Raw genomic sequence first — 15,839 nt, 5'->3', positions numbered from 1 at the left:
CCCCAGGGAGGGGCATGACCCAGCCGCCCTGTTCCCAGCGCGGAGGTGCCCGTCCCACGGGGCTGCGGTGACAATAAATAACACACCAGAGGATGGGGACAGGCCAGGGATCGGGCCCAGCTGTGGGGTACACAGGGCCAGGGGGATGCCCAGACCCGGGGGCGGGGTGGGGGGTGACCCCATGGATGGGCCAGGGGTGCAGCCGGAGCCACTTTGCAAATTCACAGCGGAAAACAGTCCTGGGCAAGCATTGGCTCAGCACACTGGCCACATCCCGGCAGGCAACGCCAGCCCCTGCCTTGGGGGCCTGGAGGGCAAAGCCACATCGGTCCCCAAAGATCCCCCAGGCCCCCCCCCTTCTGTCCTTGTGCCACAGCTGCCACCCCCAAGCCCCCTCCATCCTCCCGAGGCAAGTGCAGGGAAACCACTCCATCGTTGCGAACACACCCGGTACCCGAGGGCCAGCATCATCCCAAGGGACGGGGACATTCAGAGCAGCCACCGTGCCCACCCTGGCCCCCAAATACCAGGGGGGTGGCTGGGACTGAGCCGGTGGCACTGGCACCGGCGGCAGAGCTGGCACCACGCGCATCCCTGGGATGCTGCATTCCTGGAAGGCTTTCCCTGGCACACCATCCCCTTCCTGTCCCCAACAGCCACCAGCACCTCCCAGCTGGGTTTTAAGGACTTTCTTGGACTTTTTTTTTTTTTTTTTTTTTTTTTTTTTTCCCCTGGCAGATCAACCATACCAAGGTGCCCCCAGCCTGGCTCTGCTCCGGAGCATCGTGGCAAAAACCCCCCTCCCCAAAGCACTGCGGGGATGCAGCCGGAGACACGGAGGGACGGGGACAACCCGGTCCCACGGCGGGGATTTGGAGCTGCAGCGTTCCCACATCCCCCCCCCCCCCCCCCCCCGACATCCCCCCCTGCCCGGCACGGCCAGCGCTAATGGGATCTGTGCGGTAATTAGAGAGCTTATTTATCAGCCTCTGATGGATCTGGGAAAATTGAATTCCCGGCCATCTGCAGCTGGGGAGGAATTCAATTTGGGGCAGTGCTCCGGAGCAGGGCCCGGGCAGAGCCGCCTCCCTGGGGGGGTTTGCTCTGGTTGCACAGGGACCTCTTATTTTTCATATATAAGAGGGTTCAGTGGCAGGATCTGACTCTCAGCCGGCGGGAAAGGGTCTGGGAATCATGGAGGGGGTCCCACCACTCAGCTGGGGAAACTGAGGCACGGCCCAGGGAAGCCCAGTGCCACCCATTCGATGGCTCCCCATGCTGGAAGGGTTTCAGTGCCGGTGTTTAAGGGGTTAGCGCCCGGTTTGGGGGTTCCCATCTCCAACCCCTTTGCCTACAGCCGGTCGCAAAGCCAGCCCCAGTACACCCAAAGGTGCCAGGCACCATCCTACCCAGTGTGTGGGTGACAGAGGGACGCGCAGGGACCTGCCTGAGCCAAAAAGCAGGAAGAAAATCCCCGCTCTGGCTGACACACAGCTGCCAGCGAGGATTTGCTTCTGGGGTTGGCAGCACCCCGCGAAGGAGCCGGGCTGGGAGCAGCCGGCCCCGCTCCTGCGCCAAGAACGGGGAGTTTTCGGCAACCAGCCCCATCTGTTCCCCTCCGCCTCCCCCCAGCAGCTCCCTCCCCAGCAGCCTCCCCCTCCACACCCGGGGAGCGGCTGGGGTAGGGATGCGACCGGAGTCGGCTCCAAAGATCCAGCCCCGTCCCCCAAGTTCACAGATTCACCCCCGAGAGGGTCACCCCAGAGCTGGTTTGGCTCCTCAGCTCATTTTAGGGGTGAGTGTTCCCGTGGTTGGGGGGAGTTTGGGGTCGGGGGGGCTTGGGTGACACCCGCATCCCACATATCAGTAGGAGATGGAGGAGAAGAGCCCAGTGAATTCACCCCTTTCTCCCCCCCGGCACTACCAGGGATGTCACTCTGTGTGTGTGTGTGTGTGTCCCCCTCCGTCACCTCCCCGCAAAATGTCCCAGCTCGGCTCCAAAAGGTCAAGGTCGGCCACGGTGTCACGTCGCGGCTGGGAGGGCGATGCGGCGCGAGAAATTCCTCCCCCTCCAGCAAACGCCAAAGGTCAAACCGCCCCCCCCCCCCCCCAAAGAGCCAGCTGCCCCCCAACCTACCTCCACATCTCCCAGTGCCACCCTGGGGTGCAGCTGGAGCACCCCCACCCCAGCTCCCCCCCACCTTGGGGTGCAACCAGAGGACCCTCACCCAGCTCCTCCACTCCTGGGGTGCAACCGGAGCCCCCCCACCCTGGGGTGCAGCCACAGCACCCCCATCCCAGCTCCTCCATTTCTGGGGTGCAACCGGAGCCCCCCCACCCTGGGGTGCAGCCACAGCACCCCCATCCCAGCTCCTCCATTTCTGGGGTGCAACCGGAGCCCCCCCACCCTGGGATGCAGCCACAGCACCCCCATCCCAGCTCCTCCATTTCTGGGGTGCAACCGGAGCACCCCCACCCTGGGGTGCAGCTGCAGCACCCCCAACCTCAGCTGGGCTCTGGGCTCTCCGTGCAGCCCCCCCAGGGCTGTGCCACCGTGGCCAGACCGTTTCTGCACCCCACCTTTGCTTCCAGATGCCCGGAGGTGGCCACAAGCCTGGTGCGATGCCGCGGGCCACGAGAGAGCAGGGACCCACCACCTGAACCCCACATCCCCCCCCCCCCAAAATAAAAAGGCAACCCCGGGGCACACGCCGTGCCGGCACGGCCTCATCCTGCACAAGGAGCTGGCGCCCCTTGGAGCGGCTGCACAGAAAGAGTTTTCGCGGGTGGGGACCCCCAAACTGGGGACCACTAAGGCGCACCCATCCACCCCAGTTTGGGGGTCCCCCTTTGCCCCCTCCTCTCCCCGGCCCTGCGGCTCGGCGGGGTGGGGGGAGGAAGCTGGCCCTGCCCCGCGTCATGGAAAGAAGCGCTCCGGCCGCATTGTGCGCCGCGGCCCTTTTCCTCCCCGTTACAGCCCTGCTGATGTGTTTGTGTCGGCCGGAGGAAACGCCGGCAGCGCCGGGACAAAACACCCGCACACGCGTGTCCCCCCACACCGCCCTCGGTTGGGGGGGGGGGGTGTCCCGTCCCCCGTCCCCGAGCATGGCAGGCCCCACGCCTGGGGAAACTGAGGCAGGAGCAGCCTCGTACCACCAGCCCAGGCACGCCGAGCCCTGCGAATTGGGTGAAGGAATCACTGAGGGAGGATGAGGAGCAGGGGAGGGGGTGGCGGTGCCCGAGTGTGGCCACCCCCCCCCAGCACCCTGGGCACAGCAGGGCCCCCCCCCCAGCCCCCCCAGCTCCTTCCTGCTTCGCCAGGCTGCGAACACGTATCAATTAGGGTTTGATTCATCAGCCCGTCAGCGGTAATTGCATTGGGGCCGGCGGCTGGGAGGGAGAGGAGGCACAGACATCTTCAGCCTCACCCCACAGTGGGTTGGGGGGGGGGGGGACGGGATGACAACAAAACCCCAAGCCCTATATACCCCCTATATACACCTACATTCCCCCCCACCCCCCCCAGGCTTGGGACTGGGGGTCCTAAATTCCACCAGCACCCAGGGCACTGCTGGGGACCCCTGGAGCATTTCGGGGGGGGGTGTGGCAGGATCTGTCCCCCGCACGTCCCTGGTCATGTCCCTTTGCCCCGTGCTGCTGTGGCTGGGGAGAGCTCTGCCCCATCACATGTTGTCCCCCCCCTTCCTCCTTCCTCCTCCTCCTCAGTGCCACCCCAGCAGCTCCAGACAAGGTCAGTGGTCCAGGTTAAAATGAGCCCCCCCCCCCCCCCCCCCCCCCCCACATCTGGGTGGCTTTTGCTCCCCCAGAACTGGGGGTTGCAGCTCCCTCCACCCCTCCGGGTACCCTCAGAGAGGGGTGGGGGGTGCTGCAGCGGGGGCTCAGTGCCCCCCCAACTGTAAGCACCCTCCTGGGTGTGGGGGGGTCTGGGACCAAGAGGAGTCACAGGGACCCCCCCACACCGCAGAAAGGGCCTCTTGCCCTGCCCCCAATAAGGAGTCTCCCCACCCTGTCCCTGAGCCTGGTGACAGTTCCGATGTCCCCAAACTTCATCCTGCCCCTCCCAGGGGGCTCAGTGCCCCCCCCTCCCCGAGCCCCAGCCCACCCCCCCACCTCGGGCGCGGGCCCCCCCCAGCTCAGCTCTTTTCCCTCCGTCAGCAGCTTTCAGCTGGTTCCCGGAGAGCATTTCCTTCCCTTAATTTCCGACCTTGAACCCGCAGCCACCCACCGCCCTCCTGCCCAGCCTGAGCCCACCGGAGCGGGGCTGTGCCCCCCCATTCCGTGTGTGTGCGTGTCCCTGGGGCACGCAGAGGGGACCACAAACGCGGCACAACAGACAGACGGACAGTGAGAGGGGGGTGAATCCATCCCCCCCCCAAAAAAAACACCCCTTCCCCAAATTCGGGTGCATTGGAAGGCGCAGGAGCACAAAGGACCCGATGTTTTCCCATTTACATAGTGGGGGGCAGCCTTTCCCCCCCCCCTCCAAAATAAAATGGGCAGCTTGCACAGGGAGGCCAGGGTGTGGAGGAGGGTGCTGCTGGGGGGTCTGATGGGACACCCCCCCCTCACTCCCCCAAAGGACCCACAGTGGGGCATGCTGCCTGCCCCCCACCTCAGCCAGGGCTGCCCACAGCCAAGCTTTTTGGCACCCCCCGCCCCTTCAAGCGGAGCAGGGCAGGGGGACAGGGGGGAGCGGGGACCCCAACTCCAGCACCCCGAGACCCAGCCACATCACAAACACAGCACACCCCCAAAACCCTCAGCACACAAGGGACACCCCCCCCGGGGCACACCGGACTCCCAGCTCTCTCCATCCCCAGCCCTGAGGCCACTGACCCCCGGGGGTCCCTATTTCCTCGGGGGGGGCTGGGTAGAAACCCCCCCCTTTCCCCCCCCCCCCCCCCCGGGGTCGCTTACAGTGTCGTGGAGGGTCCCCATGGCGCGGCCCCGGCTCGGCTGCGGGCCCGCCGGGACCGGGACCGGGACAGGGACCGGGGCCGCCCGGTCCAGCCCATTTCCTCCTTCCTGCGTGGCTGTGGGACGGGGCGGGGGGGCGACGACGATGGGGGACGGACACGGAGCCCAGCGTATCCCCAAGCCCCGGGGGGGGACACACACACGACACAGAGACGCCGTTGCCCCCCACCTCCCCACTGCCTGCAAGGCACCCCCGGTGAGACACTGCCCCCCAGCCCCCCTGCTTCGGGAGACACCGAAGGGGGGGAGCGGGGGGGGGGGGGGGGGGGAGACACACGACATCAGCGCCCTTTCCCGCTCTCCCAGTGCTCCCCATCCCGGCCAACTCCCCCCCCCTCCCCCCCCCGGGTCGGTCCCACAGCTCCGTGCCTCAGTTTCCCCACCGGGCAGGAGCCCGCCCCCGGTTCTTTTGGGGGGCTCGCAGCCTCCCCCCCCCCGCCAAGGAGGGGATATCAGCGGGTGCAAGTGGGTTCGGGAAAGCCCCCCCCCCCCTCCCCGCGACTGAGAGCTCAGCCCCGGCGCGGCGTGGGGGGGTCCCGCAGCCCCCGGTCCCACCGCACCCCCACCCCGGGCAGCGGGACCGGGAGCCCAGGCTCCTCCCCCCCCAGCGCTCCCAGTTCTCCCCCCCCCAGTATCAACCCGGCGACCCCCCGACAACCCCGGGACCCGGTGGGGAGTGGGCTCGGCAAGGCTCGCCCGGTCCCCGCTTCCCCGGCTCCCGGGTGGGAGGGGAGGCGGTTGGGGTGGGGGTCTCAAGTGGGAGGGAAGGCGGGTCGGGGGTCTCGGGTGGGAGGGGAGGTGGGTTAGGCGTCCCGGGTGGGAGGGGACGCGGTTGGGATGGGGGTTCCCGGGTGGGAAGGGAGTCGGGGGCCGCGGGTGGGAGAGGAGTACAGGGGGTACGCCCGTGGGGTTTGGGGGTTTGGTGGTGGTGGGGGGGGTCCCTACCTGTAGCGCCTCGGAGCCGGGCACGGCGTCCTCCACCTTCAGGAAAACCTGCTGGCCCCGTCTGAAAAATTGCAGGAGGGCGGTGAGGAGATGCTGCAGCCCCAGCCCCATCCCGGCTCGGCTCGGCCCGGCTCGGCCCGGCTGCGCTCCCCGCCCCCGGGCAGGGGCCGCCGCTCCCCGCCCCGCTCCGCCCCGCGCCCCGCTCCGCACCTGCTGCGCGGGGTCCCGAGGGGCCGGGGGGGGCGAGGGGGAAAGGGAGGAGGGTCCCCCGTGGGGGGCGGGGGGGGTGGTGGAGGTCGGAGCATCGCTCCGCGGGGTGGGGAGGGGGTCGGGGTGGGGGTCCCCGGGGTGGGGGTCGGGGAATCGCTCCCCGGGGTGTAGGGGGGGGTCCCGGTGGGGGGGGGAGTCAGGGAATCGCTCCCCTGTTTGGGGCGGGGGTCGGGGTGGGGGTCCCCGGGGTAGGGTGGGGGTCGGGGAACCGTTCCCCGGGGTGGGGTGGGGGTCGGGGAATCGCTCATCGGGTTGGGGTGGGGGTCCTGGTGAGGGGCGGGGGTTTGGGTATCGCTTCCTGGAGTGGGGCGGGGTCGGGGTGGGGGTCCCCGGGGTCGTGGAATCGCTCCCCGGGGTGTGAGGGGGGAATGCGGTGGGGTGGGGGTCGGGGAATCGCTCCCCCGGCTAGGGTGGGGGTCGGGGAATCACTCCCCAGTGTGGGGTGGGGGGCAGGGTGTGGGGTGGGGGGCAGGGTATCACTTAGTGTGGGGTGCGGATCAAGGTGAGGGTCCCGGCAGGGGTGTGGGGTCCCGAGGTGGGGAGGGGGTCAGGGTATCACTCCCCAGTGGAGGGTGGGGGTGCTCCCGCTATGGGGTGGGGGGCTGCCAGTGCTTTCCTATGGGGTCTGGCATCCGGGGACGCACACACACACCCCCCCCATGTTAAACCTTCCCCTTATGGGGTTTGGGGTAGAGGGTTTGGGTGGGGAGGTGCCTCCCCTGCACCTTCCCCTCCCTCTTGGGGAGGGTTCACCCCCCAATTCCCCCCCCATGCCATCTCCAGCAAAAGCCCCCCCCCTTTTAAGGGCTGTGCCCCAGGCTGGGGTTGGGGGTCCCCCCAGATCCTCCCTGGTCGGGCACTGGAAGCCTCACCCCCTTTTTAGGCCGGGATCCCTGGCTCTGGGGTGACTCTGCATGGTACAGAGTGACCCCCCCCCCCCGCACCCCCTCCAGCCCCAGAGGATATTGGGGATCTCCCACCCACCCCCTGGAGTGGAAGAGCACCCCCTCCCCATTCTTGGATAGGGAGGGACCCTCATCTGGAGAAGACCCCACTTGGGGACCCCCCCCTCATATATTCCCCCATCGCCTTGGGTGAGAAGTCCCCCCTCCCCAAAGTCTCCCACCCTCCCCCAGGGCCAAGCACTAGGATTTGGGGGGGGGGGGGGGGGGGGGCTGCCCCCCCTGCATGGCCTGAGCCATACAGGGACCCCAGGGAGAAACGAGGTCCCCCTACATCCCATGGGGGCCACGCCTCAGCTCGGGGAGCACACACCCCCCCCACCCCCAAATAATAAAAAAAAAAAACAAAACACAGGGGACGGATCCACAGCTTAACAGCTTCACGCAGGGCAAGGAGCTGATGGGGACCGTGGACACGACGTGTCAGCCACGTGCCACGCTGCGGGGGGGGGACACACACACAGGTGGCGTGACCACGTGAAAACACAAATAAATGAGAAATAAGAGGCGATCGAAGGAGATTATTGTGCCTCCTCCTCCTCCAAACCCCGTGAACCCCTTGGCTCGCCTCATCACGCACATCAGCTAAATTGGAGCTGTCCCCCACACACACACTCCATGACCCTGGGGTTCAGCCCCACGGCAGAGGGGTGTCCCCAAGACCTCTGCTCCACTCCTGGGCGCTAACGCAGCCACGTATCAGCCATCAGAGAAGACACACGCGCGACCCCGGGGCAGCTGCAGGTGCTGCCCCATGCACAGGGGAAGCTTTGCCTGGAGTAAAAGCGCAGGTCCCTGGTTTTTGTGTGTCCCCCCCTCCCAAACCACTGGGAGCCCCAAAGGGTCCTGCTGCTCCCCAGGGCTCTGTGGGGATGCACTGGTGGCTCGTAGGGGCTCAACCCTTCTCGCATCTTCTCACAACCCAAAGGGGTGGGACGCTGCTGAACCCACAAAAGCAGAATGTCCCCAAAAGGTGGAAGGATAAATTCCTCAGCACCCCCCCCCCCCCGCCCCGTGAGCACCCCGTGGGGACACGGGGTGACAGGGAAATGTCCTGGGACCAGGCCACCACCGAGCACCCCCCAGGCTGGGACACAGCCCCCCCCCCGGGTTGCGCTGGCACCTAAGGGTGATGTGGCCACGGGTGCAAGGAGAGGAACCTTCCCTCCCAGCCACGGAGGAAAAAAAACCTTTAGAAAGGCTCTTCCCCCCCACTCCAGCCTCAGTTTCCCCTCTGGCCGAGTGGGAGTGGGCCGGATGCGGACACCAGTGGGATTTGTTTCCATGGCAATGAGGGATAAGAACCGCCGGGTGCAGCAAACGGGATTGGAGCCACGGCCGCCGACCACCCCTTGGATTCGGGGAGCAGCACCCCAGTGCTGGGTGGGGGGTCAGGAGGGGGAGAGGGGCAGGGACCCAGCCCCCGTGGGTGGTGACGTGGCACCCACGGGTGGGGAAGGGCCCCACGGGGGGGGCTGCTCCCTGGTGAGTCACCCTCCAGCTGGGCTATAATTAGAGATGGCAGCGAAGGGGAGGCGCAGGGATCTTCATCAGCCGCTGGCCTTAACGAGGCCACAGCAGCCAGGCACCATGTCTTGGGGGGGCTCACGGGGCAGGGAGGGGGGGCTCAGGTGAAGCCAGCCAGCACCCGGCTTTCAAACCCCCGGGGGGCTCCAGCCCTGCACCCCGTGTCACCTCCCACAGGGCAGGGGGTCACCAAGCCCATCCCCCCCCCTGACTGGGCCACCACAGCACCCACCAGGTACCCCAAGATTAAGGCCGGGGGGGGGGGTCACAGGTCTGGGGACACCCCACTGAGGTGACACCCCAGTATAGTATCAGCCCACATCCAGCCCAGACAGATCTTGCCAGCTCTGCATGATGCAGATTTCCCGTGGGGCTAGCAAATTTCCCCATGGGGCTAGCAGATTCCCCGTGGGGCTGGCAACCAGCAATCACACACACCTCCCCGCCACCCCACCCCCCCCCCCAAATTGCTGGGTGCTCTCCACGGCAGCTCACGGGCTCACGGGGTGCTGGGTCACTGCTGAGCCCACACAAGGACATGGTGTGGGGTGTCCCCGGCACCCCTGTCCCCAACTGCTCGCCCAGGGGAGCCTGGGGAGGGGGACACGGGAGTGCAGGGATATGGGGGTGCCTGGGGACAGGGGAGGGGGACACAGGGGTGCAGGGACACGGGGCACAGGGACATGGGGCCACAGGGACACAGGGCTGCAGGGACACAAGGGTGCAGGGCCATGGGGTGCAGGGCCACGGGGGTGCAGGGACACAGGGGTACAGGGACAGGGGGTGCAGGGACATGAGGATGCAGGGACACAGGGGTAAAGGGAAATGGGGGCACAGGGACATGGGGCTGCAGGGACACGGTGGTACAGGGACACAGGATGCAGGGACATGTGGTGCAGGGACACAGGGACATGTGGCACAGAAATACAGGGACAGTGGGACACAGGGGCGCAGGGACATGGGTTGCAGGGACACAGGGTGCAGGGACACGGGGCCATAGGGACATGGGGCTGCAGGGACACAGTGGCACAGGGACACGGGGTGCGGGGGCACAGGGGTGCAGGGACATGGGATGCAGGGACATGTGGTGCAGGGACACGGTGGCACAGGAATACAGGGACACAGGGGTGCAGGGACACGGGGTCACAGGGACATGGGAGTGCAGGGACACAGGGGTGCAGGGACACAGGGGTGCAGGGACACGGGGGTGCAGGGGCACAGGGACACAGGGGTGCAGGGACACGGGGTCACAGGGACATGGGAGTGCAGGGACACAGGGGTGCAGGGACACGGGGGTGCGGGGGCACAGGGACAGAGGGGTGCAGGGACACGGGGGTGCAGGGACACAGGGACACGGGGGTGCAGGGACACGGCGCCGCAGCACCGCGGTTGCATTCTCAGCCAGCGCCGTGCAACAGAGCTCATTTCCCATCTGGCTTGTTAATGACCCGCCATAATTAGGAGATGCTCCGGCTCACTGGCTCACGCAGCCCCCCAGGACTGGCGTCCCTCGGAGGGGAATGTCACCGTCAGTCGGGGGGGGGGACGACATGTGGCATAGCCCCCCCAGCCCTGGCACAGGGCCGGGAGCTGCTGGGGAATAAATCCGGGTGCTGGAGGAGGTCAAGGAGCATTTCCTAGCAGTGCTGCCGATGGGTCCATCCTGCCCCAGGGGATTTTTTTTCCCTGTTTCCGACTTGGGGTCGATAGATCGGTGCTGCCCACCCTGCCTCTCCCTGGAAACTTGGGGTGCCCACCCGTCTTCTCCCTGGAAACTTGGGGAGCTCACCCTGCCTCTCCCTGGAAACTTGGGCTGCCCAGCCTGCCTCTCCCTAGGGATTCAGGGTGGCAGCCTGCCAGGCACCCCAGCCCTGCTTCAGCTGGAGGGTGTTTAATGGCATAGGAGGGAGCAAAGTTCATGCAGGTTAGTAAATATTAACCCTTATTTCATTAAAAAAAAAAAAAAATCACAAAAAACCACCAGGAGGAACCCCCTTTGGGGTTTAGGACCCACAAACTCCACTTTTCCCTCGGAAGCACTGGCATCAAAGTTGAGAGATTTGGGGGGGGCTGCTATGAAGCGAGGCTGAGCCTTCGAAGCCCACGTAGCCCCAAAAGACCAACATCTGCAGAAACCTGCCCCCATCCCCCCCCCCCCCCCTCCGCCCCGAGCAGCATCTCTGGGGCTAGTGGGAGCACTGGGATGGCAGTGGGGCTAGTGGGAGCGCTGGGATGGCAGTGGGGCTAGTGGGAGCGCTGGGATGGCAGTGGGGCTAGTGGGAGCACTGGGATGGCAGTGGGGCTAGTGGGAGCGCTGGGATGGCAGTGGGGCTAGTGGGAGCGCTGGGATGGCAGTGGGGCTAGTGGGAGCGCTGGGATGGCAGTGGGGCTAGTGGGAGCACTGGGATGGCAGTGGGGCTAGTGGGAGCGCTGGGATGGCAGTGGGGATAGTGGGAGCGCTGGGATGGCAGTGGGGATAGTGGGAGCACTGGGATGGCAGTGGGGCTAGTGGGAGCGCTGGGATGGCAGTGGGGCTAGTGGGAGCGCTGGGATGGCAGTGGGGCTAGTGGGAGCGCTGGGATGGCAGTGGGGCTAGTGGGAGCGCTGGGATGGCAGTGGGGCTAGTGGGAGCACTGGGATGGCAGTGGGGATAGTGGGAGCGCTGGGATGGCAGTGGGGATAGTGGGAGTGCTGGGATGGCGGCGGGCACCTCGCATGGTGCAGCCGGGGCAGGAGGGGAGCGTGGCGTGGGGGTTACCGGCTGGAAATCGTGTCGGATCGAGCAGGGGACGTGGCCGCTAATCGAGCCGCTGTATCTATAGATAAACTGAGGCGTTATTTCACCGGAGCCGCTAATCTGGGGTGCTTTGCCAGCTCTAAATTCGGGCGGAAATAAATCCATCTGTTCTCCTGCTCGGCTGCTATAATCCCCCCCGGCCGGGGCTGCAACCAGGCGCTGGGCGCAGCTGCAGATCGATATCAAATTTGCTGCCGGCGGTGGGCGGCGGGTTCAACACCGATAAATCCCACCCGAGGCCGCGGCCCCTTGGCTGGCTGGTGGGCGAAACGGGGCTGCACCGGGTTGCGTTGCCTGGGCGGTGCAGGGGGTGCTGCAGGGGGGGTGTGTGGGTGTGTGTGTGTCCCCAACCCGGGGCGATGCGTGGGGTCACCAAGAGTCTGTGGGTCTGTAGCCGAACCGCTTCGGAGCAGCAAGGAGAACCCACTGGTTCCTTCCCCTCCCATTAAAGCCACCATCACTGGTGCTGGGGCGTGCACACGTGGGGGGGGGGGGGGGCAGTTTGCAACCATCGGATGCGTGTGCGGGCGTGGGAGTGCACACACGCTCCCCACCTTTCTCCCCACGCCCCCCATCCCATAGCCCACAGCCAGTCCCCGACGCCGACCCTACAGCCAGTGTGGGCACGGGCATGTGGCAAACACCCCACGGGCGGTGGGACCCCCTAGCCCCACAGCTGCCTCCTGGGTGGGGGTCCCACAGCCTGGCAGCCCCCCCCACCGCCCAGGGGGCCGAGACAGAGGAGCAGCAGCTGAGGCAGTGGCAGCCCAGTATTTGCCCCCCCACGCAGCCTCACATTCGCACCCCACACAGCCTGGTGTTTGCATGCTGTGCCCCCCAGCATTTGCACCCCACACAGCCTGGCATTTGCACCCTATGCACCCCAGAATTTGCACCCTATGCACCCCAGAATTTGCACCCCACACAGCCCGGCATTTGCACCCTGTGCACCCCAACGTTTGCAAATGTGCACCCCAGTGTTTGCACCCCACACAACCCAGAGTTTGCACTTTGTGCACCCCAGCGTTTGCACCCCACAGAGCCCTGGCATTTGCACGCTGTGCACCTCAGCATTTGCACCCCACACAGACCGGCATTTGCACGCTGTGCCCCCCAGCATTTGTACCCTGTGCCCCTCAGCATTTGCATGCTGTGCACCCCAGCATTTACACCCCACAGAGCCTGGTGTTTGCATGCTGTGTCCCCCAGCATTTGCACCCTGTGCACCCCAGCATTTGCACCCCACATGGCCCAGCGTTTGCAGCCCTGTGGCCGCTCAGCCCCATCCTGTTCCCCTCATATCTTCCGGCGCTGGGGCACGAGCTCTGTGTCCCCCTGGTTGGGGACACCCCTTCCCCTTTCCACCATGGGCCGGGGACACCCACCCGACCCTAAGCAAGGTGAAGGCATCACCCCTTCACCCCATCCCCATCACCGCCGCCACCCCGAGCTCCCTGGTAGGGACAGGGACAGGGATGGGGACAGTCCCTGGGTGATGCCAGCAGTGGGGATGCGCTGGCAGCACGTCCCGGGCACGGGCAGGGAAGGTTTTCCTACTGTTGTTGCTGTCATCGCTGGATTTTTGAGCCCGATACCGAAGGGGCCCGGCTGAGCGAGCGATGCCGGTGATGAATAAGTGATGGAGCCCTCAGAGGGTCTCTATGGAGACAGCTCGGAGAGCGCCGGGCACCGGGGGGGCCACCAGCAGCCCCCGCAGCCCCTGGCCGGGGAGCCAAGGCTAATGGGGGGGGGGGGTGGTGGTGAGCGCAATGGCAGAGCCCCCCCTGCCCCTGGCAGCTCATTGCCCTGCCCAAGGAGGTGGCTGAGCCCCCGCAGGGCTGCCTGGTAGGGGTTTAAATGGCTGTTTGCTCCATTCCCATCCCTTTTCCCCCATTTGCATCCTTTTTCCCTGATTTTCTATCCCCCTTTCCTCCCATTTCCACTCCTTTTCCCTCCGTCTCCATTCCCTTTTCCACGTTTCCGTCCTTTTCCCCCCATTTCCATCCCTTTTCCCCCTTTTCCATCCCCTTTTCCCTATTTACCATCCCTTTTCCTGTTTCCATCCCTTTTCCCCATTTCCATCACTTTTCCCCCCCATTTCCGTCCCTTTTCCCCATTTCCATCCCTTTTCCCCATTTCCATCACTTTTCCCCCCCATTTCCGTCCCTTTTCCCCATTTCCATCCCTTTTCCCCCATTTCTATCCTTTTCTCCCCATTTCCATCCCCTTTCCCCCGTTTCCCCTTTCCCCCATTTTCCATCCCTTTTCCCCCATTTCCATCCATTTCCCCCTATTTCCACACCTTTTCCCTCATTTTCCATCCCCCTTTCCCCTTTTCCATTCCCTTTTATCCATTTCCATCCCCTTTCCCCATTTCCATCCCTTTCCCCTCATTTTCCATTCCCTTTTCCCCATTTCCACCCCTCTTCCCCCATGTCCATCATTTTCCCCCCATTTCCATCCCTTTTCCCCGATTTTCCATCCCCTTTTCCATCCCCTTTTCTCCTTTTCCATCCCCTTTCCCCCATTCCCACCCTTTTCCCCCCATTTTCATCCCCTTTTCCCTATTTTCCATCCCTTTTCCTGCCGTCCCTCGACTCCTTTCCTCGCACGGAGCCACCTCGGCCAGTCCCCAGGCACAAGCAAGCCCCAGCCACGGTGGCCACTGACATCTCCAGCTTGGCTTGCAAGGGCTTTTACCCCTTGGGTGGCTCCAGCCCCTCTGTCACACGCAGCCTGTCCCCAGAGAGCGTCCTGCACGTGGGGGGGTGGGGGTCACCACCACGTGCTCAGAGGGACAGATGGCATCCATGGGGACAGCCTGCATCCCGGGGGACAGCGTGGGTCTGCAAGGACACCCACACACCTGGGGGACAGCCCGTGTCTTAAGGGACAGCGTGCGGGTGTCGTGAGGGGCAGCACGTGTTCTGGAGGGACAGGAGGTACCTGAAGGGACAGCACGTGCCCAGAGGGACAGCGCGTGTGTCAAGGGACAGCACATGTCCCGAGGGACGGGAGTTGCCCGGAGGGACAGCACGTGTCTGGAGGGACAGCATGCATTTTTGGGGACAGCAAGTGCCTGGAGAGAGGGCACGCGTTAGGAGGGGGGGACGGCAGGTGCTTGGGGGACAGCGTGCATCAGGAGGGGACAGCGAGCATCAGGGGACAGCGTGCATTCAGGGGACAGCAATCTCCCCGGGTCCCAGCACACCCCAGACACGCAGCCCCCCGGCACAGGGTGCTGTGGGTGCAGCGGGGTGCGGGGTCACCCCCAGCCCCATGAGCCCCCGCTGCGAGTTATTCAGCCACAGACACCAGGCTGGGACAGCAGAGAGCAAAGCTTAAAGCCTGACCTACCTCCAGCTGCCCTGTGACTCAGTTTCCCCCAGCAAAAAAAGCCCTAAACCCCCCCCCTCCCTGCCCTAAACCCCCCCCGGGGGGTGCCCCACACACCGTGCCCGGCACTGGGGTGCAGATTGACCAGCCCAGCATGACCGGAGCCTGATTTAGCAGCTTCAATTGGTTTTGCCTTGGATTTTTCCCTGCCTTTTCTCACTGTAAATGACTCTTCTGATACATTCTAAGCGAAAAATAAATGAAGCATCGGAGCCAGGTGGGCAATGTTCTTCCAGAAGTACTTACGCACATTGTTAGTGCGTTAATGATTGTGCCGCGCTGGCTATTCCAGGTGGCCGAGCAGCAATAAGGAAGACCCCAGACTGGCCCAGGCATATGGAGGATGTGAATTTATTGCCGGATTAAATAAAAGAATAATAGGCAATATCTGTTAGCGACGGGCTGTGTCACTCTGTGCTGGCCCCGCTCCAGCTGCAGGACATGGGGGCTTCTGCCACCCGCTCCCGGCTGTCCCCTCTGCTCGCCTTGGCCCCTCGGTTGGTGGTGGCTTTGCTTCCAGGTGACACAGATTGCGGTGCCACCACCAGCACCGGGGCCGTGCTGGGGGACGGCGAAGCAGGGTGGGTTTCCATCTGCTCTGGAGACGCCTGAGAAATTTGGGGAAGAGGGAAGAGGGTCCCCGTCCCAACACCAACGTGGGAATTCCGTGGGTTTTGCAAAAGCAAAATCGAATGGTAAAATCACTTGATGTCATTGAGGATGCTCTGAGCCCTGTCCCCAGGGATGCTCTGAGCCCTGTCCCCAGGGATGCTCTGAGCCCTGTCCCCAAGGATGCTCTGAGCCCTGTCCCCAGGGATGCTCTGAGCCCTCACCCGGGGATACTCAGCACCCCACTGAATCTCTCACAGCCTGGGCGCATGTGGCCAGCACAGCTTTCTGTGGCCGTGCCCCCCCTTAAACCTGCTCCCCCCTCCCTGCCCGGG

At 64.9% G+C, this 15,839-nt stretch overlaps 1 protein-coding gene across 2 annotated transcripts in view; it reads right to left on the bottom strand.

Annotated features, from left to right (window-relative positions):
• The window catches only part of PDE2A (phosphodiesterase 2A), a 54,421-nt gene that overhangs the window by 22,972 nt on the left and 15,610 nt on the right, over positions 1–15,839 (bottom strand). The window contains exon 2 of one of the 2 annotated variants that reach the window (XM_042792590.1): positions 5,944–6,004. In XM_042792590.1, coding sequence (XP_042648524.1) covers positions 5,944–6,004 — 61 coding nt within the window. Of the gene's footprint in view, positions 1–4,938; positions 5,074–5,943; positions 6,005–15,839 lie in introns of those variants that run through there. The other variant, XM_042792591.1, reaches the window with a different exon arrangement.

Source organism: Tyto alba, unplaced genomic scaffold (genome assembly GCF_018691265.1).
Source record: "Tyto alba isolate M040663 unplaced genomic scaffold, T.alba_DEE_v4.0 Super-Scaffold_2, whole genome shotgun sequence".
NCBI classification, from domain to species: Eukaryota; Metazoa; Chordata; class Aves; order Strigiformes; family Tytonidae; genus Tyto; species Tyto alba.
Note: the sequence above shows the minus strand (reverse complement) of the source record. Positions and strands in the feature narration are given on the sequence as shown.